This window comes from Drepanopeziza brunnea (genome assembly GCF_022702325.1).
Source record: "Drepanopeziza brunnea f. sp. 'multigermtubi' strain 214-2 chromosome Unknown ctg3, whole genome shotgun sequence".
Taxonomy (NCBI): Eukaryota; Fungi; Ascomycota; class Leotiomycetes; order Helotiales; family Drepanopezizaceae; genus Drepanopeziza; species Drepanopeziza brunnea.
This window is the reverse complement of record NW_027094066.1, coordinates 1947984-1972905: the sequence shown is the minus strand read 5'-3', so window position 1 is coordinate 1972905 and position 24922 is coordinate 1947984. Positions and strand designations below refer to the sequence as shown.

The window sequence follows — 24922 nt, the reverse complement described above, 5'->3', positions numbered from 1 at the left end:
TCTGAGGAACTCCTCCGCCGCCAAGTGGCTGGGAACACTACTTACAGTACAGCGACATCTGCAGCATGACACCTGCCAAATGCCAACCGCAAGGCTTCTAAGCGAAGCCGACGACCACGACCACGACCCGACCACACCATGACCACGACCACGACCACGACCACGACCACCAAGAACCGCCCTTCTCAAATATCATATCTTGGGCGCTCAAAACAGCTTGTTGCGAACTCGGTGATCCGCATGCAAATCCCGCAAGCTTGCTTTGATCAATCATGCTCGTTATCATCGCCTAAAGGTATATCAACATAAAACCAGCGGACGGAACTCACAACGTGGTAGTATTTCGGCTCACCAACATTTGGCTTTCTCTCAACTCATGGCTTTGCGCTCACATGACCGAAATCAGGTCAAAACTTTGAACTTGCCGAACTTCACTGCATCACAAGCCTACGCTACAAGCATCCAAGAGATTTCTGCCCGCACTTTGTTTTGTTGCCGAGTAGTAATGTGGAGCTCCAAGAGCTTGGGAAGATGGGGAAATGGTCTCCCACTTCTCTCGGGGGCCAGTGTGAATACTTAAGAGCGAGGTATCCGTCCACGAGATATCGCCGCTGTCTTCGAGGTACACTTCACTCGCAGAAAGCCTTTGTTCTGAAACCTCTACATTTCTCTACCGGGCACAGTTTTTTCCTTGCTTTTTGGATGCTCCTTTAAGGGACGCTGCCTGGAAAATGTCAGACTCGAACCCCAACCCCAACCCCAATGCCAACCCCAGCCCAGACCCAGAGAAACACTCCATCCAGCAGGACAGTATCTCCCCAATCGCTTATAGCTCTTCCAAAGAAGGCAACATAGAAGATGCCGGCGAAGTTCCCATCGCCATAAAGCTCAAGAACCCTCTAGCGGGAATGACTAGGGAGGAACTTCTCCTCGATGTGGAAGCATTCGCCAGGGAGAAGGAGCTCGAAGACGTCTTGCCACTACTCAAGAAAGGTGCCCTAGTGGCACAAGCCCCGAAGACATTCGAGAGTATCGAAGATTTAAGTGAGGATGAAAAGGGGTGGCTAAGGAAGGAGCTGACCCATCGATGGACGCAGCCCAACATGATGTACTACATGACCAGTGAGTTATCGGCGCTTCACCCGCGTATCATGATATTGAGAACCACTCGCTAATATGGCACTCACACAGTTCTGTGCGCTGGGTCTGCTATTGTGCAAGGCATGGACCAGACTTCAGTCAACGGCGCTCAGACTTTCTACTTTGAAGAATTCAATATCGGTCCGGAGCGAACCTGGTTGCGAGGGCTCCTCAACGGGGCCCCATACCTGTGTTCAGCTGCCATCGGATGCTGGACCACCAAGCCTCTGAACTACTATTTCGGTCGACGGGGTTGCATCTTCATCTCCTGCGTCGTGTCCTTCGTGACGGTTGGTCTTGCACACCCCGACCTGTGAGAGACACAGGCTGACTTGAAACAGGGTATCTGGATGGCGGCGGCGAACTCATGGCCCAACCTTTTAGTCTCACGTTTTGCCCTCGGACTGGCTGTTGGCGCAAAATCAAGCACCACACCAGTCTATGCCGCAGAATGTGCCCCGACGGCCATACGTAAGTGGGAGTCACCGTGTATACCAGCGTCGGACGAGACCATAAGCTAACCTTCCGATGCTCCTCCAGGTGGTGCTCTCACGATGATGTGGCAGATGTGGACTGCGTTTGGCATCATGCTCGGCTTCATCGTCTCCGTCGCCTTCCAGAACGTCGGATACACCCCCGGTGACACGCCGTACTGGAACTGGCGACTGATGTTAGGGAGTACATCCATCCCGCCTTTTTTCGTCTGCTTGATGGTGTATTTGGTCCCCGAGAGTCCTCGCTGGTACATGACCAAGAACAAGTACCGAAAGGCATACGAAGCGCTTTGCAAGTTTCGCAATTGCGAGCTCATGGCTGCACGGGATGTCTACTATATCCACAAGTCGTTGCTTGTTGAGGAAAAGCTACGCGAGGGCAAGAACCTCTGGAGTGAATTCTTCAAAGTTCCCCGGAACAGGCGAGCGGCGCAATCTTCGTTCTTTGTCATGTTCATGCAACAGGTGTGTATCCTTCGCTATGTCCTTCACAAGTAGTTCCACTGACCTCGATTTGCAGTTCTGCGGCGTAAACGTTATTGCTTACTACAGCACCGAAATCTTCATCTCTGCCAATTTTTCGCGTCCCGATGCTCTCCTCGTCTCGTAAGGACAATCGGGCGGTAGCCCCCATCCCCCATCCCCCCCCCCCTTTTGACCCATGAAATCTCTGCTCCTGAGACCAATACTCCCAAGATACTCAAAACAAGACCACTCGCTAACCTTCGGATCATGCAGCATGGGCACCGGCATCGTCAACTGGATCTTCGCCCTCCCGGCGGTCTACACCATCGACACATTCGGGCGTCGCAACCTCCTCCTCACCACGTTCCCACTCATGGGCCTCTGCCTGCTCTTCGTCGGCTTCAGCTTCTACATCGACGCGGTGAAGACGCGCCTCGCCTGCGTCGCGACGGGCATCTACCTCTTCATGGTCGTGTACTCGCCCGGCGAGGGACCCGTGCCGTTCACGTACAGCGCCGAGGCTTTCCCGCTGTACGTCCGCGAGTACGGCATGGCGTTTGCGACGGCGACGACCTGGGGCTTCAACTTCATCCTCTCCCTCACGTGGCCGTCGCTGGTTGATGCCTTCACGCCACAGGTTCGTCGCGCTCCTCTGTACGTGTGGACTGTGGGATACTGACTGCTCGGTTTCTAGGGTGCGTTTGGCTGGTATGCTGCCTGGAACTTCTTCGGGTGGGCCTACGCCTACTTCTTCCTGCAAGAGACCAAAGGGAGAAGCTTGGAGGAGTTGGATGTGGTGTTCAACATGAGTGTCATGAAGCATGCTCGGTACTACAGTGCGATGCTGCCCTGGTACTTCAACAAGTGGATTCTGAGGGGCGATGTGCCGCCCCGGAAGCCATTGCATGACATGGATGAGTAGATCGTTCACTTGTCGAGTGGACCGAAGATCAAGCGAAGGAGGAATGGTAGCCATGGCGATTGAAGGGTAGTCAGATACATGTATCTGCGCAGCACTGGTCCCAGCTTCTCAATTAGCTCCCAAGATATCTATTTGTGATTGAACCGCGAGTCCCGTGATTGTACCTCATCAAAACAACACCGACGTGCTCTTACTCCCGAATCTCGTGCCTGTGCGTGCCAAAGTGGAATATAAAACACGCACTTTCGGAATCCATCTTCGTACTGTCGCTTCTGCTTTGGCAAATGCTAACGCTCCTGCGAAGTCATTCCTAGCTAATAAAGAAAGGAGACATCATCTTACCCACCTCAGTGTCAGTCAAGCAAGCCTTTCCGCTCACCGCTTTTGCCAATCGAGCACCCTCACTCAGGAAAGAAAGCTGGCAGCTAACTACATGAAATCCGCGACTTCCGTTCCGAGCGCCTGATATCGAGGGACACATCGCGAGAGCACAAGGGACCTACCTACCTACCTACCTTATCTGTAGACTTGGCCACAGGGCGCCGCTGGGTAGGTGACAGGCGCTACAGGGAGCTGCTAAGCGAAGGAAGCAGCCGGACAGGCTGTCGCGTCACATCGATCCGTGAGCCGAGTCGGGAATCGCTGTGTGCGATGTCGAAGGGGGAAGGACCGGCTGGTGGAGAAGGGGAGAAAGAGGTGACCTTGATGGAAAAGGTGTGAAGGTTCGGTTTTGTTGCTAGGTAAGGTGTAAGGTAAGAGCATGGTGCACGTGCACATACACGTGCACGCACGGACCTCAGCCTTGGCACGATCTCACTACAACCTCGCCTCCAATTCCTAGTCCTAGATAATACAAGTCATTCAACCATATATATTAGCAAAGCTTCCTCGTAACTTAGTACTATTATCAGATTGATACTAGCAATAAGTTATGAGCCCCGAAGCTTGATTCAATTCATTCTAAGGTATTTCTAGATTTTAAACACCTTTTTCGGCGTGTTAGAATACTTACCTTATCTCTTTGACAATTCGTCATCGTAGCGCGCGATTCGTCAGAACGCGCTTCTATAGCATCCCTTGCAATTGATTCTCAATTGCAACTTGCTAGTGTAGCGAAAAGTGAGGCCGAACCTGGCGGTTCTTTAAGCAAGAAGCAAAAGGAAGCTGCAGTCAAGGCAAACTTAGCTATATAGCAATATACTACGAAAAAAAGAAAGGCGGCAAAGGAATTGCTTGCTTTAAAGAAACCACTATTAGTGCTTGAACTTAGAATCTCTTTATCACCCTTTTAACTACGCTACTTAACGCTACTAGACGTAAGAAGCTTACTATACGTAGCAGCAACTCTGCTTAAGGTATACTTTTAATTCTTCTTCGAAGCTAATAAAAGTGAATTGTCATCTAGTGAAAACGAGTTTACTATTCTCTTAAAGAAGATCTTTAGGTCGCTAGCGCGCTTAGTCGATAGCGAACCTCTTCCTTTTCTTCCGAGTCTTCCGAGTCCACCTGACGAACCACTTATTACGATTATATCTATACGTCGGAAGAAGATGAGTTCGAGTCATAGCCTTAACTTACTTGAAGCTTTAAAGCTAAAAAGAAGTAAAAACTATTAACAATAAAAGGATAAGGTGATTAATATTGCTAAGTCTAATAAGATTAGTAAATACATCAATTCAAAGTCTAAGGCTTTAATACTTATAAAAATCGACGAATGCGACAACATAATTAAAGTAAAAGACTTGCAAAGATAGCTAGATTGAGATACCGGAGAGTCACAAATGAAGCTTGCAATTACCTTAAATTGCAAAGCTAGTCCTTTAAAACATATACAAAGTAAAGCTATTGCCTTAGATATATAAGAGTTTTTACGACATCAATATAAAGGTTTTAGTACGGTTTTAGAATACAACGCTATTTAGACTTATATTATAATTAAATACGACGATTACCTTTTTTTAAAAAAGTTCGTGATAGCATTTAAGATTGCAATTACAAAGCTTGATTCACTAGATATTGCGCCGCTCTTATAATAAAATCTCGTGATGTTTATCGCTGTTTGCTTAAAGAAATAGCTTATTTAAGCTAAGCGCTAAAGATCGATTCTACGGATAGCGACTATTATACAAAAGAAAGCAAAAATTGTGACGACACGCCAGGTCTCCTAGACGCACCTTACATGCGCCAAGCTACTTTCCTCCTTTTTTCTTTCGTATTTTTCGTATTCCTTTATTCCCCGCTTTTGACTTATGAACTATAGTTCACGAGTCTTTAGCGCTTTTACTTTCGTATATATAAACCTTAGCTATCTTCGACCTTTATATTCGATAGTTATTGATTCTAAATTATTACTTTAAGATTCTCTTAAGCTTTTATGTAAACCTTTGCGCTCTCGTAAGTTCTTTTAAGTAATCGCTTAAAGTCGTTATATTATTAACAACTATTTCACTTCGCCGGGAACGGCTTTAATAATATTCTTTCTTTTTAGAATTCCTTAATAATTAAACGTTAAAATACTTAAACGATTTTAACGGTCACGAAAAGGCTTATTTTAAGTATAACTTAAAAGATAGCACTTATATAATATAGCAACTTTCGCTCCGCGGGCAAAATCCTTCGCATACTTCTTAAAGCTGCTTTAATAGCTCTCTCTTCTTCTTTTACGGCTTAATTAATAGTTCTTTTTACTTAAAAAGAAGCTATTAATAAGCAAGACGATAAAGATGATCTTTCGGCTTTTATTAACTTCGAAAAAGCTTTGGCTTAATACTAAGCTTTTTTTTAGTTTTAACGAGAGGCCGCTAAGCTTAAAAAGCTTTTCGTAGATATAAAAACCCGCAACGAAAAGCTCGATAAAAGCGCTAGCGAATAAAAAACCTTCGCTAAAAAAGCTAAAAAAGAAGCTCGTCGAGTTCGAAAGGAACTAGACCAGCTTTAAGCGGTCTTGCTAACTACGGAACGTTCGTTAAAGCCTTTTTAAATGTCTTTCGAAGATAATTTTAAAAGCAAAGAGCTATATAAGCTCTCGGTCTTTTAGACTACTTTTTTTACTTATAGAACCGCTAACCTTCGCCGCTTTTTCGCCGACGACGATAAACTACTTTCTTTTTACAAGCTAATCAACTTTCGCATTTTAGTTAAGTTTAATATCTTTAAAGCTTTTTTCTTAGCTTTTTAAAGTCGCGCTCGTATCGAGCAGATTCTTAACTTTAAATAAAAGCTCTTAAACGGTATAAGCTATCGAGCACGCTATTAGCAAGCCCGCGTCTTCGACAATTTAAAAGCTTTCGAAAAATACTTTTTTATAAAACGCTAACGCAAGAACTACGTCCTTAACTAAACCGAAAAGATAGCTTACTTGTTCTTAGCCTTTTTAATTATAGATCGTAGCAACTTCGTAACCGCTTCGAAACTCGTTTAAATCGCTTTCGAATTTTTAAACGACTTCGCTAAGAAAGCTAAAGCGTTAATTAAGTTCGAAAAACTTTATATAAAGCTTAATTAGCAATTTTAAGACTTTTATCTTATTTTCTCGAAGCTTGCCGCTATCGCCGAAATCAAAAACGAGGACCGATTACGTAAAGCTTTGCGTTTTAAGATTATTAAAACGCTACGCGATTAGCTTTATTTAGAATTTGCTAAGATTATAACTTTTAAAGACTTTTAAACCGCCGCTTAACAATTAGCTGCTAGCTAATACGCGTTTGCAAGGCTTTACGACGCTTTATAAGTTAAGTATAATACTCAATTCGCAAAGAACTTTTATAATAAAGCTCGTAACGAATCTCGCTCGGCTTAAAGAGCAACGGTTAAGCAAATCACTTATTATAAAAACCGCTAAAATAGCTTAGCTTCCGTCTTTTTCTTTACTTTTTAGCGCTAAACTTTTAATAACTTTAGCGTTAATGCAAATCGATCTAATCGATTTAATAAATTCTTTTCTTTCGAAAACGCTTTTAAATTAGCGATTAAAACTTTTAAATCGTTTCGCAAAGATCCGAATACGTTAAAGCTCTTTCGCTATTATTTAATTAACGAAATAGAATACGGCGCTAGACTCGAATACGGCTTTTATTCGGATGACTCGGACGATAAGCTTTACTTCGACGCTTTTAAAGATTACTAAAAGCTCTTTTTTATTAACTTCGACGCTTTCGATAATAAAAAAAACGTCGAAGCTTAAGCAAAGCCTTTTTCTTAAGCTAGCTTTAAGATATGCGATACTTCGATCTTACGAAGCTCTTTAATAGTAAAGCTATGATTATATCCGTCACTTTTATTAAGAATAGCCTTTTATATAAAGTATCTGCTTTGCTCGACTTAAAAGCTAATAAATACGCGCTGATTGACTTAGCGCTATTTAAATCACTTTCTTTTTTTCTTAAACTTTTGATTCAACTAGGCTGCTCCATGGGGTGGGGGCCCCATGGGGTTTTCCTTCCTATTCTTCTCATAAGGTCTTGGCCGATGGGAGACTTTTTTTTTTAAACCTTATAAGGAAGATTTTTTTAAGTCAAATTCCTTACGAAGGATAAGGAAACCTTATGAGTTTAAAGTAAGACAGCTAAAAATAATATATGTGAGGCCGTTAAAAATAAAACAAATTTACGAATATTTATTAATTTTACTTAATCATTATATTTATTTATTATATTTATTAATCATATATATTATACTTTATAATTACATTGCATTACATTATAATAAATTAAAATTACTAAACAAAACTTCTAGTTATAATTTCCCGCAATTTCTTAATTAACGCTATATCTTTGTTTTGAATCGTTACTCGTTTAGCGTGAATAGCATATAAGTTCGTTATTAAAAGTGATTAGTAAATCGATTAGTAAATCGATTAGTAAATCGATTAGTAAATAAATATATAAGTACTTACTTTTAAACTCTTTTACGAAGAATGCTTTTAAAGCTTTTTGTAAACATTTTAAAGCACCGCTTTGAAATTTAAAGTCTTGTTTAAAATCGTAAGTGATCTCTCGAACAAGACGCTAGAAAAGAGTCTTTTTAATAAGAAGCTCGGTGCCTTTTTAGTATCGTCGGATCTCTTTTAACGCAATAGCTATATAAATTAGTAATTATACTTAAGAATCAATTTATTAATTGATTGAACTTACTTCATAGCTTGTAGCGACAGCGCTTTCGTTAGCTTAGACTTCTTTTTTTCGCAACAATTACAGACTTTTTAAGATACTTGCTTTTTTTTAGATTTTTAACGAGAAGAAGTTTTAGCTGTCGAAAGTGATTTGCTAGCTAATAGAACGGAGCGAGTAGCTTTAGCCGTCGAAAGTGATTTTTTAGTTCTTTTATATTAAAAGAGAAAAATATCATTTTCAATTGAGTTTTCCTTATCATCGCTTTGCTCTTCTTTATCTGTATCATTATAAAGCATCGTTTTCGTCGCGGTTTTTGTAGCTATAATTGGGCTCGAGATAATAAAAGACTTTTTAAAAGCTTTTTGCGCGAAAGCTTTTTTAGTACGATTGTTAGTAAAAGCAAAAGAAAGTTCAATAGCTGTAAAAAAATTGTTTTTAGCACTTAAGTCGTAAGACGGATCTTCGTTTTAAAGCTAAGCTGATGCACTCGCTTAGCTCGTCGATTGTTGTATTGCTTTTAAAGCAGTTCTAAAACAATTAACGAACGAAAAAAAAAGGTTTAAAAAGATTAAACTTATTAAAAGCTATTAGTACTTATACTAGTATTATCAAGAACGATGCTTTTGTTTATTTCGGATTGAATAGCCGGAGTAAATTTAATTGCGTTTATTAAAGAAAAATTTAATTAGTAAATATTTATTAATTATAAGTTAAAAACATTACCGGATCGAAGTTTAAAAGATAATAAGTGCTGGTTTGTATTTACGCGAAAGTTTGTTAATGTTTGAAAAGCGTCACTTAAAATAATAGAAATTAGTAATTATTAATTAATAAAGTAATTAATACTTATTAGCTTGACCTTAAGAAATTCGGCGAGAAAAAGACGAAGATAAATCGGTTCTTTGTTATAGACTTATAATATCGCGCGAGGTTTTAAAATTTTTTATAAATACTTATTAGCTATTTGCAATTGATTTACTAATCAATTTACTAATCAAATATTAACCGGATAGCTGTCGAGTTGTAATAGCGCGGCGCTTAGCAAAAGTAAGGTCAGGAATTTTTGTAAATGCTTATTAGCTATTTACAATTGATTTATTAATCAATTTACTAATTAAATACTAACCGGATAGCTATCGAGTTGTAGTAGCGCGGCGCTTAACAAAAGTAAAGTCTAGCGCATCCGTAGTTAATTAAGCTTTGTTAGATTAAAGATAAAGATTTGCGCTAAGCAAAGTAATTAAAAAAGTATTAATAGTACTTTAATTAATTAAATATAAACTTATTTTATTCATTTTGCAAATTTAAGTTTTCTTTTTCTACGCTTTCGCCGCGTATTGTATCTGCTTCACTTTCTTGTGCTTCGTCTTTATCTGCTTGACTTTTAGCCGCTTGACCTTTAGCCGCTTAACTTTTAGCCGCTTGACCTTTAGCCGCTTAACTTTTAGCCGCTTGACTCTCAATCGCTTGATTCTTAATTGCTTTATCAATTAACTTATCTTAGCTTGCGTCATCTCTTTTAGCTGTAATGCTTAGTATATCGGTAGAAAGAGGTCGGTCCGAAAGCAAAGGTTCGTTTAGTAAAAAAGTTATTTAAAAGTATTAGTAAAAAGACTTGATCGCGATAATTTAGTTTACGATTAGTAAGTTGATAATTTTAAATAAGAAAAGGACGACTTTATAAAGCAATAAATAGCGTTGTATTTAAAAGCGTAGCAAATAAGAAAGCGATAGTTATAATTGATTATTAAGTAATAATAGAAAAGAATCAAACTTTACTTTATAAAATAAAAATTACGCGGGACGGCCGCTTTATCTTAGCTGCGGCCGCTTTATCTTAGCTGCGGCTGCTTTATTACCTCGTGAATTCACTAGCGGCCGCGCTAAAATGTTTTAAAAATAAAATATACGAGTTCACTTTTAATCTTAACACTTTTATTTTATTACTTTTAATTTTACTTTAAACAATTACTCTTAACGTTTAGCTTCTTTATAATACTATTTAATATAGCCGCTTATTAGCTTGATTCGATAGAAAGTATTATTGCAAATATAAATCAGCTTAATTTAATAGAAAGGATTAAAAAATTTATAATAAAAATCATTTTCTTATTTACTAATCTATTTACTAATTAAAAACGTCTTTCTTAGAATGCGGCTGATACGACGGCAATCGTAGCAACAAGCAATCCGGTGCTAAGAAACCTTGGCAAGCGTAAAGTAAGTATCTTTTTTACGTAGTATTCTAACCTTTATTAATTTATTAATTTTTCTTAAAGAAGAAGGCTAAAAAGAAGCTAATTATCAACTAATCTTTATACGATAAAAGCTAATGCTCGTATAGTAAAGCTGAAACAAGATCTTTAAGTAGATAAGCTTCGAAAAGCTAAAAGATGAAATCAAGCGGCCGCTAATCAGCTTTCTGCAATTTAAAAACAAACTTTAAAATATTCTTAAGCATTAAAAGCTAAAAAGAAAACTCGATAAGCCGAAATGCGAAAGAATCTTATAGATGAACGGTACTTTTTCTTTTCTTTGATTTATTAAACAATTTACTAATCGATTTTAAAAAAAATCGAAGCATCTACGCGGATAATCTTATTATGCAAGCCGCTTCTTTTACAACTAGATTTAATAATAAAAAATACTTGAATAGCGATTAAGTTAATAAAGCATTTAATTTAAACGAAGAAGTTTATAAAGAATTTAATTTGCGAAAAGACGAAAAAGAAAATAATAATATACCTCGCGATAAATACGTCTCGATTATCGATAAAGAAATAAAGAAGGTCACTCGGCAATTAACACGTTAATACGCATAAGTAAACATTTATTTTATTTAAATATTTATATTTTATTAATAATATAAAGTCACGCTATATAATAACCGTTTAGCAATTTCGTCGCTATTAGCAAAGTGTAGCGCAGTCTTTAATAAAAAAGTGCCGAGCTGCTAATTTAAAAAATAGAAAAGCTTTTTTTGAATTAATAGCTTAAGACTTAGCAAGCACGGTTTCAAAACGAATTAAGTAAGAATTCATTTTATTATGCTTTTAATCAACTAAACTAATATTATAACTTTTAGTCTTTATTTAATCAAGCTTCTTTACGTTTACTTTTCTTTTAATGAAAAGAAGTATTAGCGAGTTAAAATTAAAGCAAATACCGATGAGATTGAATACGAATTGCCGGGTTTAATCGCTTAATAAAATATAAAAAGATTCGAAAAGAATACTGAATTTAAAAAAGCTGATTACGATCTTATTTTATTTTAACGCGTTATGCAATTAATTTAAAAAAAGAACGAGCTAGCTCCGGAGTTGTTTTACGGCGTTAAGGATAGCGATACGGAATTAAAATTATTCTTAAACTTAATGCTTAAGTTTATATAGAATAGAATTCACGATTAATTACAAATTTTGTATTTTATAAAAATACTTTTATTTATTTTATTTATTAATTATATTTATTAATAATACTTATTAATTATATTTACTTATTATATTTACTAATCATATTTATTAATTATATTTACTAATCATATTTACTAATCATATTTATTAATTATATTTATTAATTATATTTATTAATCATATTTACTAATCATATTTATTAATTACATTTACTAATCGTCGGTTTTTTGTATAACGATACGTTAAGTCTTTTAGACGCACTTTATATACGCTAAGCTACTTCTTTTATTTTTTCTTTCGTATTCTTTGTATTTTCTTATTCTTCGCTTTTGACTTATGAATTATAGTTCACGAGTCTTTAGCGCTTTTACTTTCGTATATATAGACTTCAGCTACCTTCGACTTTTATACTCGGTAATTGTTGATTTTAAATTATTACTTTAAGATTCTTTTAAGCTCTTATATAAACCCTCGCGCTTTTGTAAGTTCTTTTAAGTAATCGCTTAAAGTCGTCACATCTTGAAGTTTTGAATCAAAAGAATTGACCGACTTGCTGTATTTAAAATCGATATAAATATATTAATAAATTATTTTAATATTTAGATTTATAAATTATATTTAAAGTTAATTATATATATATTTTATTTAATATAATAACGATTTTAAAACTATCTATATAAACTCATTTATTAATTTATAATAATGAAATTCAAGAAGCTTTCGCAAGCTATCGAATTTATTACTTTCTTTTCTTGCGATACTTCTTTTTTATATATAAAAAGTCTTTTGCTCGTTAACAATACTAATTCTATAATATCCGTCGTTATATTCGTTTTTATTAATTTATTTAATAGATAGCTTAATTTTATAGCCGTTATTTAAAAACCGCCTAACTCGATATTCGTTTATTTTAATTAATTAGCTACGATTACGCCCTTCTTCGTTTAGCATTTTTATTGCACACTAAGCGTTTCGACCGTTCGTTCGTCTAATAAAAAAAGAATAATAAGTTTTATTATCTACTTCGGTAAGGATCGAGTTTAATTAATTTGCAATCTTTAATAAATTAATAACTTGATTAATATATAAATAATAAAACAGCACTTATAAATAAATCGGCAAGCGTCCGTTAAAATATGAATTTCTTTTATCTATTCTTTAGCTATAATAGATATTCGAGCTTATAAATATAATTATAAGCTAATACGATTATAAAATGTTCTATCGTTTTATATAATAAATTTTTAATTAAATGCTTTTATTTTTAATATTTATTAAATTATATTAATTTTATTTACCGCATAGCAGCAGCTGCAAAGATTATATTTAAATTAAGATTTCTATAAGCACTTTATCTTTATATACTAATTAAACTTTAATAAATTTAAGTAAGTACTTGTTATAACGACCTTAAGCGATTATTTAAAGAATTTATAAAAAAGCGAAAGGATTATATAAAGCTTAAAAAGATTATAAAATCATTATTTGAATTTGAAATTAATAATTATCAAAAGTAAAAGTTAAAAAAAACTAAGTGTTAAATTCTTTTTAAGCGATTAAAAAATATATTCGTAACTTCGTAACGGTCGTTAAAGTACTTGCAATTGCAAAACACTCGGTTGTAAAAGTATTTGAATTCTAATTGCTCTTTAAAATTCAAAAGAACTGATTCTTTTTATATAATTAAAAAGAATTACGCGCATTAGCTAACTAATAAGTTTACTAGTTAAGTTAAAGGTCCTTTGACTAATGTAATATACTAAGCGAGGCATGTTAAGTGGCCCGTAAACTCCTTTAAATACTACTAGCTAGCTAAGGTCGATATAGATATACCGACATTAAGGTCTATATATAAAAAGGTTGTTCGTAATAGTCAACCTAAGTAAAAAGAGCTTAAAAGTGTTAAAAGATATAATTATAATTAAGCTTTAATAAAAAAGAAATAAAAAGAAATGAAAAAAATAAAAAAAAAACCGCTAATTAAAACTTAACGCTCGTAAGAATGCTGCTTAAAAAGAATTAAGCGTAAGCAAAACTCTTTTTAAAAATAAACTAACTTAATAAAATATATTTAAATTATAAAATGATATTATATAATATTTAAATATATAAGACGTTGATATATAAGTTCAAATCAATAGTTTAATAGCAAATTCGCTAGAATTTAAACATGTCTTCTTAAGCTACTGATTCGTTTTCATCTTAAATTACTTTAATTACTTACGAAGATACCGATTTATTTCAAAGTCAAGAGTTCGAAAGCTTTATAATTAATTTCTTTAGCTTAATATTATCAGCAACTATTAAATGTTTTAATTAATATTATATTTAAAACGTTAAAAAAATTAAGACTTTTAATACTTAATAGTTATAGACCTTATAATATTCTTAATAACAAAAGGCTAATCAAAATCCTTTACGAATCGATTAAAATAGAAAGAAAACTTCTTTTGTATAAATTAAATTCGTTTAAGCAGTTAAGAAATCAACAAAAGAGCTTGTAATATATTATAAAAAGTGCGACCGAGCTTTAAAACATCCGAAGCTAAAAGCTTTTAAAACGAAAGCATTAATCGATTATTAAAAAACGGATGTTTATAAACGCGTCGTAAGTAAGCTAAAACAAAAGCTTCGGCAAACTTAATTAAGATCTAAATCTCTTTAACGCAATTTAATACGTTTGTTTTTATTTATAAATTCGATTAATAAATCTAATAAATTTGATTAGTAAATCTGATTAATAAATCGAATTAATAAATCTAATTAATAAATCTAATTAATAAATCTGATTAGTAAATCGGATTAATAAATCTAATTAATAAATAATAAAACTAATATTTAATAGACATATCTATTACGAAGAACGCTTTCGCATTAAGACTTAAAATCAGTATTTCGAAAAAGTGTTTTAAATATTATATTATCTACGCGAAGCTCGTTTCGAATAATTAATAACTCGGATTAGAAATCTCTTTGCGAATTACAAAACCTATATCTTAAGCTTTTTAATGCTTCAACTATTAAGCGAGACTTCGACGATAAGATTTTAAAAATTAATCGCTATCTACTAAATAATTTACTAACTAATCAAAAACTTAACATTTTACTAGATTATTAATCTAGCATTAAGCGCTATTCTTTTATATGTATAATCGGAACTGCAATTATAAAAGATTAGTATATAATTTAACTTATGCTTAGATTTATATACGTTGAATTCAATTATACAAGAAAAGAATTAGCAAGAATTATTTACGAACGCTTTATTAAATTAAGCTTAATAAAAAAGATAATCGCGATTATAACGGATAACGCATCTTCGAATAACACAATAATAAAAGAATTGCTTAAATGCGTCGAAGATGCGTTTAAGAAAAAGCTTTTTATAAGCTAAAAGATTTCATACGTTCCGTATATAGCTTACGTCTTGCAATTATTTCTTAAAGCGTTGCTCGGACCGCGATTATCGCTAACGAACGAAAGCTTAAAAAAGCATTAAAAAGAAGATTTTAATATAAACGAGCTAAAGAGAGCAAGAAAACGCGATAAACGAAGGATTGCATATACACTTACGATTATAAGTTTTTTTTTTTTTTTTAAAATATTTATCAATTATATTTATTAATTATTAATTAACGTACTTAAGTTCGAAAGTTTATTAAGTGTATTACGGCTAGCTAACTTCGAAAATCGCGATTTAATAAAACGATAAAAGCTTTTATCGACGATTCAAAGCATCTTTTAACGAAAAGCTTAAAGCTTGTTTTAAATGTTATTACAAAATAAGATTTTATATTCTATATACTTAATCGATTTATAACTCTTAAAGATGTTATTCAAAGATATTATATAAAGATCGATAAGATAAGTATTTTTAAATTATTTAATACTTAATAAAAGCAAATCTTATAGCTAATCGATATCTTTCGACCGTTTCACTTTTTAATTATATACTTAAGTAAAGAGCTTAGTCTTATTATTTAATACGGATTTTTAATGTTCGATAAAATATTCGAACGTTTAAATAAAGCATAAGCACGATTAAAGTTTAAATATATAAAGATTTCGAAAGAAAATCGCAATGATTTTAAATAGATCTTGCAATTAAAAGAAAGCGTTATTAATGCTATCGAGAAATTAAATAAGTATTATAAGAAAACGCAAAGGCCGTTAAAAGATATTTTTGTTTTCGCGATAATCTTACATCTTGCTATTAAGCTAAAGACTTTCGACTTAAATTTTTCTTAACTTTACGAAAATAAAAATTAATTTGCAATATATCGAGCGAGATTCGAAAGGCTTTTTAACGAATATTATAAGTCTTTAATATCTATAGCTTAACGTATTGATAATATTAAAGCAATCGATCGTTAACCGATAGCCGCTTTATTACTTCGCGGCAAATTAATATTAAGTTCTTTTTTATAAGCTTCTTTCGAAGATATAGATTTATTAGATTACGAGTCGTCGAAAGTGCATAATTATCTTTCAGCTCGTAAATTTAAAATTTTAATTTAAAACTTTAATTTTATTAATTTTTATTAATTGAGTTTAACGGTCGACGGACGAGAGATTTTAACTTCTTAACGAAACTTTAAGCTTCGGTACCTTGATCTAGCTCGAATAACTAGAGATTTTCTATACATCTTTTTAATTAGTGTTTGCGTAAAAAGAGTATTCAATATTATAAAAGATATTTGCGATTATCGTCGCGGTAATTTATCGCTATTAATAATCGCAAAAGAAATAACTGCTTTATATTTTAAGATATGTAATACTCGCTTAAATAAAGCTCGGCACTTATTCGAATCGATTTTAATAAATTATAATAATTTAAATAAAGATCAGCTTAAAGAAGAATTCGAATAAGAAGTATAAAAGTTTTAAGAATAGCAAAATCGTTAATTTTAAAGCTTATTTTGTTTTAAATATATCTTTGCTTGCGATAATCTTACGATCGATCAAGACTTTCGAATAATAAGTTTTAAGCAACGAGAAGCTAAGTTGATAATATTAAAAGCTGAAGTGCGAGAATCACGTAAGTTTAAATAATATTGATTTTATAAATATTTATTAACTATATTAAATAAAAGAGAATTTAAATAAGTTTTAAGATATTAATAAAGATGTTTCGTTTAAAATGCGATAGCTACGGTACGAAAAGTCTTTAAATTACGAAGGGCATTTAAAAAGTAAGTTAATTTACTTGCGATATTTTTACTTTTTATCGATTTACTAATCGATTTACTAATCGATTTATTAACTATTATATAAGATTATACAAAGCGCATTCTTCCGCTTCTTAAAGCAAAGTCGTAGCAAATCGATTATATTCTTTACAAAGAAAACTAAGCAAAGTAAATCAATCGAAAGTAATTACGGATTTACTTTTCGATAAGCAAACTTAAGATAATATAGATTAAAACGTTCTTAATGATATAAAAAACGAAAACGATTTAGAAAATTCAAATTCGAACGGTACGAACGAATCGACTAGCTTTAAACGCTATATAAACTATAAAAATAAAGTGCAACGAAGTACGATATTATATAATATACGCTTTTATTTAAATATAAATTTTAACTTAAATATTAACGATAGCAAATTTATGCGATTAAAACGATTCGAATAATATTTTTCGATAAAATTATTTTAACGCAAAAAAAATATCAAGCTTTAAGCAAAATGATGAAAAGATAATAAATAGAAAGGAAGCTAATAGAATACCGGACTCGGCTTCGCTATCTTATAGAACTTTAAATGCCGCTCAAACCTCGAAACTTAATATTTCGAAACTTAAAACTCTTTTAATCGTTATTCAAAGTTAAAGTAAATTAATTATTATATATAAGTTTAACGACTTTAAATCTAATACTTTTATAAGCGAACGAATTACAAATCTATTATCAACTTTAAAGCGTAAACGAATAAAAAAAAAAGATAATAAAGCGAGATTGGTATAAGATAAAAAAAAAGAAGCTTTTTTTAGAATCAAGCGTTTAATTGCAAAGAGTATCGCTCTTACTAGGTTTTATAATTAACGACTTTGATTTTATTTGCTAAATTGCTTTTTTTGTATCATTAAGTTTTTATATTTACTTGTTTACAATTAATTGCAATAATTAATTGAATTCTTTTTTATCGATATCTTTAGTTTTTTTATTATTATTAATATATTTATATCGACTTTAGCTAGCTAGCTAAGAACACCGGTAGTAGTAGTTAAAAGAAGAGTTCACCCGTAAACTATGGTTTACGAGTCAGTTAGTATGCTTCGCTTAAAATGTTATATTAATTAAAAGACTTTTAACTCGATTATAAAACCTTTTAGTTAGCTAGTATACGTAATTCTTTTAATTATAAGTATTACTTTTATTAAACTTTAAAAGAGCTGATTCTTTTTATAACTATTAAGTTTTTTAATAAAGTTAAGTTATTCGTAAAGCCATATAACCCGTGAACTATAGTTTACGAGTAAGTTACGTATAGCAGCTTTAAGTACGTTAAGTGTAGCAGCTTTACGTAGGTTACGTATAGCAGCCTTACGTAAGTTACGTGTAGCAGCCTTAAGTACGTTAGGTATGGCAGCTTTACGTAGGTTACGTATAGCAGCCTTACGTAGTTTACGTGTGGCAGCCTTAGGTACGTTAGGTGTGGCAGCCTTACGTAATTTACGTGTGGCAGCCTTAAGTACGTTAGGTGTAGCAGCTTTACGTAGGTTACGTATAGCAGCCTTACGTAGTTTACGTATGGCAGCTTTAGGTACGGTAAGTGTAGCAGCTTTACGTAAGTTACGTATAGCAGCCTTACGTAAGTTACGTGTAGCAGCCTTAAGTAAGTTAGGTGTAGCAGCCTTACGTAGGTTACGTATAGCAGCTTTACGTAGTTTACGTGTAGCAGCTTTAGGTACGTTAAGTATGGCAGCCTTACGTAGGTTACGTATAGCAGCCTTACGTAAGGTACGTATAGCAGCTTTACGTAGGTTACGTATAGCAGCTTTACGTAAGTTACGTATAGCAGCTTTAAGTACGTGAATTCTTTTTATGCAGCATTTACTAATTAGATTTACTAATTAGATTTATTAATCAGATTACGTACGATAAAGCACGTATTATAGCCGAGCTAAGCACGTATAGCAAAAAGACGTGCAGCATACAAGGTTTCTTTTCGTGCAGCATTTACTAATCAGATTTACTAATCAGATTTACTAATTAAATTTACTAATCAGATTTATTAATTAAATTTATTAATTAGATTTACTAAGCGAAGCGTTTTTTTTTTGTTTCGCGTCGAGTTCGTGTTTTAAATATTGTAATTCACTTTTATTAAATCGAAGCATTGCATCGATTATTATTAAGCGACGCGTTATTTTCTTTGTTCCGCGTCGATTCATTGTTTTAAATATTATAATTCACTTTTGTTGAATCGAAGCATTGCATCGATTATTATTAAGCGACGCGTTATTTTCTTTGTTCCGCGTCGATTCATTGTTTTAAATATTATAATTCACTTTTGATAAATCGAAGCAATGCTTTAATTACGATTAAGCTACACTTTTATTTTTATATAAGTACTCGCTCTTTTTCTTTTTCTTTTTCTTTTTTTTATTATCACTTTAACACTTAACTTTTTAACTTCAACTTTAATACTTAACTTCAACTTCTTAACTTTAACACTTAACTTTAACTTTTTAATTAACTTTAACACTTAATTATAACTATATTCAACTTAAGTAATTATTTTCTTTTTGATTCTTTGCTTTTTGATTCCTTGCTTTAAGCTAATTATTTTCTTTATTTAACAATATCGATTCTTTTCTTTTATAACGCTATAATCGAGGTCAACCTTTTTAGCATTAATAGCAATAAGTTAATTAACGAGATACTTAATCGCTATAAGGATTTCGTAGTCGTTTATACTAATAATAGCGTTGTTAATTCAATGTTTACTTATTATAACAAAAAAGATATCGCTTTATTTTTAAGACTAATCGGCTTCGATTACGAATAAAAAGATCGCAAAAGTTTTGTCGACGAGTTCGGCATTAAGCATTACGGTGCTAACAAAGTTAATAATAATATTTATATTTTATGATCACTAATTGATTTTTTATTTAAAAAGAGAGCGCTTAAGTCCTTTATCTCTTCGACTACTTTATCTTTTTCTTTAACGCAATTAAAAAGCAATTTACTTATAAAGATATTAAAGTTCGATTGATCTTAAGTGATCTTACTCTTAAGCTTTTCGATAGCGATTATGCCGAAGCTAAAAGCATTTTAAAAGAGCTATTAATGCTATACCTTTTTACTATCGATAGCACTTTAGTATACAAACGCTTCACTTTTAAGTTCTCGAATGAAAATAAGTTTAAGTAGAACAATAAGTGCTAAAAGCTAAAAGAGCTATTTAAGTCAAACGAGATTTATCTGAATTATGCTTATAAGCAAGAGCTTAGGCTAAAAGCGAAGACCGAGTTAAACGTATTTTACGTAACTGCAAAAAGACGGGTCTTTATCAACTTTTTATAACTAATAGACTTAAGTTAAAGAACGAGTCTTTACTAACCTTTAGGCCTTTATAACTAGTAAATTTGACTAATACTCTAAGTCTTTGATTAATAAATGTAATTAGTAAATGTAATTAGTAAATGTGATTAGTAAACTTGATTAGTAATTATGTATATGCATATTTTTATATATATAAACCTTATAGAGTAACCTTACGCCTTATAGGGTTTCCTTATAAGGAGAAGCAGAATTTTGTACTCTCCGTAGGTTCTCCCGTGGAAAGGACTCAAAACTCCGTGAGGCCCCATGGGGCCCTATAGAGCAGCCTAGATTCAACTTCTCTCGGCTTTATTTTTTATTAAATTATATAATAAAGCTCGTAGAGTCATTATTTTACATTTTACACTTTTTAACTTTACGATTAATAAGCGCGTTTAATCTTTTACTTTTTTTTTTATTATTAACTTTAAAAATTATAACGTGATCTTCGGACGAGCATAGCTAATTAAGCATTAGATTCTTTTTAATTACGCGCGCCGCAAGCTTTATTAGCTTCGTTTTAACTTTTTGACCGCTATTTACGTTAAATCTATTAAGATTACGCATTTTAATTAGCGTAAAGTAAACGCTCGTTATTAATACGACGCTAACAAGCGTAATCGAGCTTTAAACCGCTTTTAAAAAGCTTACGACGCTAATTCACTTATAAATTATAGTTTACGAGCGGATTAAGCAGCAATAATAATCGCAAAATCACTTTTTTCTTTTCGGAATCGTTTTCTTTTCGCTTTTTTTTTTAAGATCGTTAAACCTTTTTCTTTTATTTACTTTCTCGTAAAGCCGTCACTTTTTCGCTTTACGAAAAACATTTTTTTTAAAGATTACGTTAAATTAATATCTTAAATAAACCGTAAGCTTTTATTAATCGATATCGTTTTTATAAAACCTTTTTTGTTTATTAAACGCTTTCGCTAAATATTTAAGCATAAAATTAATAGAAACTTTAAAATCAACGGCGTCTTCGAATACGCTTTTTATATAATCGCTCGTTAAAAAGATATAGAATTGTTTTTTACGTTTTTTTACGAGCTCGATTGCTTAATTTTCGAGCGTTAAACGATTGCTTTTATTTAAGCTAATTATTAAGTAGCGCTAATACGCTTTATTAACGGCTTTATCTTTGCTATTAACTTTGCAGCGGAATTGTTAAAGCTTATTAACGACCTTTTTATTCCTTTCGAGTATTTTAATTACGCATACGTGTTTTTTAAAGCCGCTAATAACGTGCTAGCATTATATAAGCCTTACGATTATAAAATCAAGCTTTTCGAAAAGAAAGAGAAAGCGCTTCGATATTTATTATTATATAAAATGTCGATTTTTAAGCTAGAGCTTATTAAAGCTTATTTTATCGATAATCTTAATAAAAGTTTTATCGAACTTTTAATAGCGTTATTTGCAGCTTTAGTCTTTTTCGTTAAAAAGCAAAACGGTTCTTTTCGCTTTTGTATTGATTTCCGCGCGCTAAACAATTTTATTCGTAAAGATCGGTATCTTTTCTTTTTGATCGATAAGACTTTCGCACGTCTTTTAAAAGCTAAAATCTTTACGAAACTCGATATTCGGCAAGCTTTTTATAAAATATAAATGGACTTAGCTTTAAAAAAGCTTATAATATTTAAAATACGCTACGATGCTTATAAGTGCAAAGTTCTTTTATTCGGATTAATTAATAGATTCGCTATTTATTAACGCTATATAAATGACTTTTTCTTTAATTTCTTAAATATCTTTTATACGGTATATTTAAACGATATTTTGATTTACTCTTCCGACCTTTTAAAGCACGCTTATTACGTCCGCTAAGTTTTTTAACGATTCGACGACGCTAGCTTTTAAGCTGATATTAAAAAATGCGAATTTAATATTATTAAAGTAAAATACTTAAGCTTTATTATTTTTATCGAAAGCTTAAAAGTAAATCCGAATAAGACGTCGATAATAAAGCATTAAGCGCTTTTTATAACCGTTAAAAGCGTTTAAAGCTTTTTTAGATTTTATAATTTTTACCGTCGATTTATTCGAGATTACGGCGTGATCGCAAAGCTTTTAATATACTTGATTAAAGCTAACGTTTTTTTTATTATTTAATTCTTAATATTAAAAGAGCTTCGACCTTTTAAAGCTCGCTTTAATTATTGCATTAATTTTATAGCATTATAATTAAAACTTTCTTTATATGCTAAAGATTAACGCTTTAAACGGCGTAATCGCTTTAATCTTTTCTTAAAAGCATAGTTTCGATTAACTACTAATCGCTTATTATTTTAAAATTATAGCTTCCGTTAAGCTTAATTACGTCGTTTACGATAAAGAAATGCTAGCTATTATACGCTCTTTTAATAACTTCCGCGTCGAATTCGCCGGCTTTTTTTATTAAGTTTAAATAATCATCGATTATAAAGCCTTAAAGTACTTTATAACCTTTAAGACTTTTAACGCTCGTTAAGCATATTAAGCAAAGCTCTTTTTCGATTATAACTTTATTATTACGTATAAACTAAGTAAAGATAACCTTTTAATTAACGCGTTAATACGTCGCATTAAAAAGCTTTTTTCTTAAAATAGCTTTAAGCGCACTTAGCGCTTGCAAACGCTGCTTTACGCCGATAACGTTAACTTACGACTCTTAATTAAAAAGCTACGCTAACTTATACTTTCGAAGACCGCCGTTATTATCGAAGAAATCGCGAAGCTTTTATTAATATTCCGAGTTATTAATTAAATCTTAAAAGCTAATCGGACCGCTTTTAGTTTCATAGCACTTCGAATTTAAGCTTTTAAAGCTAAGCCTTTACTCGTGAACCATAGTTTACGAGCTAAACTCATTATAAAAAGCGATTTGCTGCTTTATAACGGCCGCTTATTAGTTTTCGACGTTTAAAACTTGCGCTCGTTACTCGTTCGAAAAGTTTACGATTAAATATTTACGATATACCTTAGCTTTCGCAAAACTTATAAGCTTTTTATAATATAATATTATTAGCACGGCATAATTAAATTCGTTAATTAGTATTGCTATAACTGCTACTGTTGGATTGTTTCCAAGCGATTGGGAATATATTCGTAACTTCGTAAGGTCGTCAAAGTACTTGCAATTGCAAAACACTCGGTTGATAAAGTATCTGAATTTTGTTTGCTCCCTAAGGCTTAAAGGAGCTGATTCCTTTTATATAATTAAAAGGAATCACGTATACTAGCTAGCTAATAAGTTTACTAGTCAAGTTGGAAGTCCTTTGACTGCTGACATGCTAAGCGAAGCATGCTAAGTGACCCGTGAACTATAATTCACGAGTGAGTTCCTTAACTACTACTACTATTATTACTACTAGCTAAAGTCGATATAAAGATACCGACACCGGCAACTCTCTCTTTAGCAAGCAATGCTTTGCTAACTATTATATCGATCGAAAAAAAAAGAAAGTAATTAAGCAAAAGTAATTAAACAAATAAAAAAAACATAATCTCTTTTCTTTTTCTTTTACAGCGGCCTTTCTATTTATCTATCCACTTGCACTTTCAAAGTATTAATTAAAACTAGTTTTTGCAAAAAAGTGTTAGCCTCGATTTTAATTATAGCGTTAGCAAGGTTGGATTTGCTTTCGATCTAGCGTACTTTAAAGAGCTCTCGCTTCTCGTATAACTCTCGAATAGCTATAATATCGATTATAAGGCGCTTCTCTTTAATAGTTCTTAACTTTATTATGCACTCGTAAAGCGAATAAGAATCAATATATACAACTACGAGAAAATTAAAAATTCTTAGCTAAGCTATGATTTAAGCAAAAGTGGTCGATATAGCAATAGCTATATCGATACTTAAAGACATAGCGTATAGCTTAAAAGCTAATACCGCTTTTATTACTTTCTTGCACTTTTATAACACTTAATAAAAGATGTTACCCGTCAAAGTGAATTCGTTCTTATTTACGTAAGCTTTATTGCTAAAGATAACTACGAAACCGATTTAAAAGCTAAAGTCAGCGTTATTAGCAAACGCTCCGTCTACGAATACAAAGAGCTTCGCCGTTCTTAAATCTAAAAGCACGTAATAGATCCTTCGGGTTAAGTGATCGATTAGCTACTAGATCACTTTATTAAAGGCTTTATAGTCTTCGTCTTTCGGTTCTTAATATTAAGCAGCTATCGATAAAGCGCAAGATGCTTTTAAGTAGCAAATAGTAGCTAAATACGCCTTTCGAGCACGTTGCTTTAAGTACTCTTTAGCTCGTATAATTAAATCGAGCTTGATTATTATAAGCCTTTTACTTTGCTCTTTTTGCTTAACTAATAATCCGAACTCGTTTTTATTTAAAGATAGCTTGCATCTATTAAAAATTATTGGTTCAGCGTATATAAAGATCTTTATTTCTTTGCTCTTTAGCTTAGATTTGACTAGCTCTTTTTCTTCTTTTGCTTTTATAACTGAATTAACAACTATAAAAATATTATCCGTTTATAAAGCAGTTATTCTTAATTGATCTTTATTAATTAATATAAAAAAGTAAAAATCAAAGCTGGATTGCTTTATTTCGAAGTTATTCGTAAAATGCTTTGAAAAACGCTTATACTAATGCGTTCTTGCTTTAAAGATCTTATATAAAAGGCTAATTATAAAAAACAAAGTGCCGAAAGAGAATCGATAAATGATCTTTTTAAATAATCGCACGACGATTATTCGAATAAGCTTCGTGCTTAACTAAGTATAAGCTTAAATAATATCTTTGCTATAGACTTAATACTCGTAATCCTTTATTAAAGAAAAAGCTAAAGCATAATAGAGTCTTTAACCCGCTCGTTGCATCGTAA

General features: G+C 32.5%; 1 protein-coding gene across 1 annotated transcript; it reads left to right on the top strand.

The window, feature by feature from the left end:
* Window positions 1-138: 138 nt before the first annotated feature.
* On the top strand, window positions 139-3021 carry L3040_002687 (uncharacterized protein; the record flags this gene model as incomplete). Its single annotated transcript, XM_007296365.2, has 9 exons — window positions 139-295; window positions 340-406; window positions 776-1122; window positions 1192-1430; window positions 1482-1611; window positions 1681-2099; window positions 2155-2240; window positions 2373-2736; window positions 2794-3021. 9 exons carry the CDS (start codon window positions 139-141, stop codon window positions 3019-3021), a joined length of 2037 nt encoding a protein of 678 aa, XP_007296427.2.
* Between the last annotated feature and the right edge of the window lie 21901 nt (window positions 3022-24922).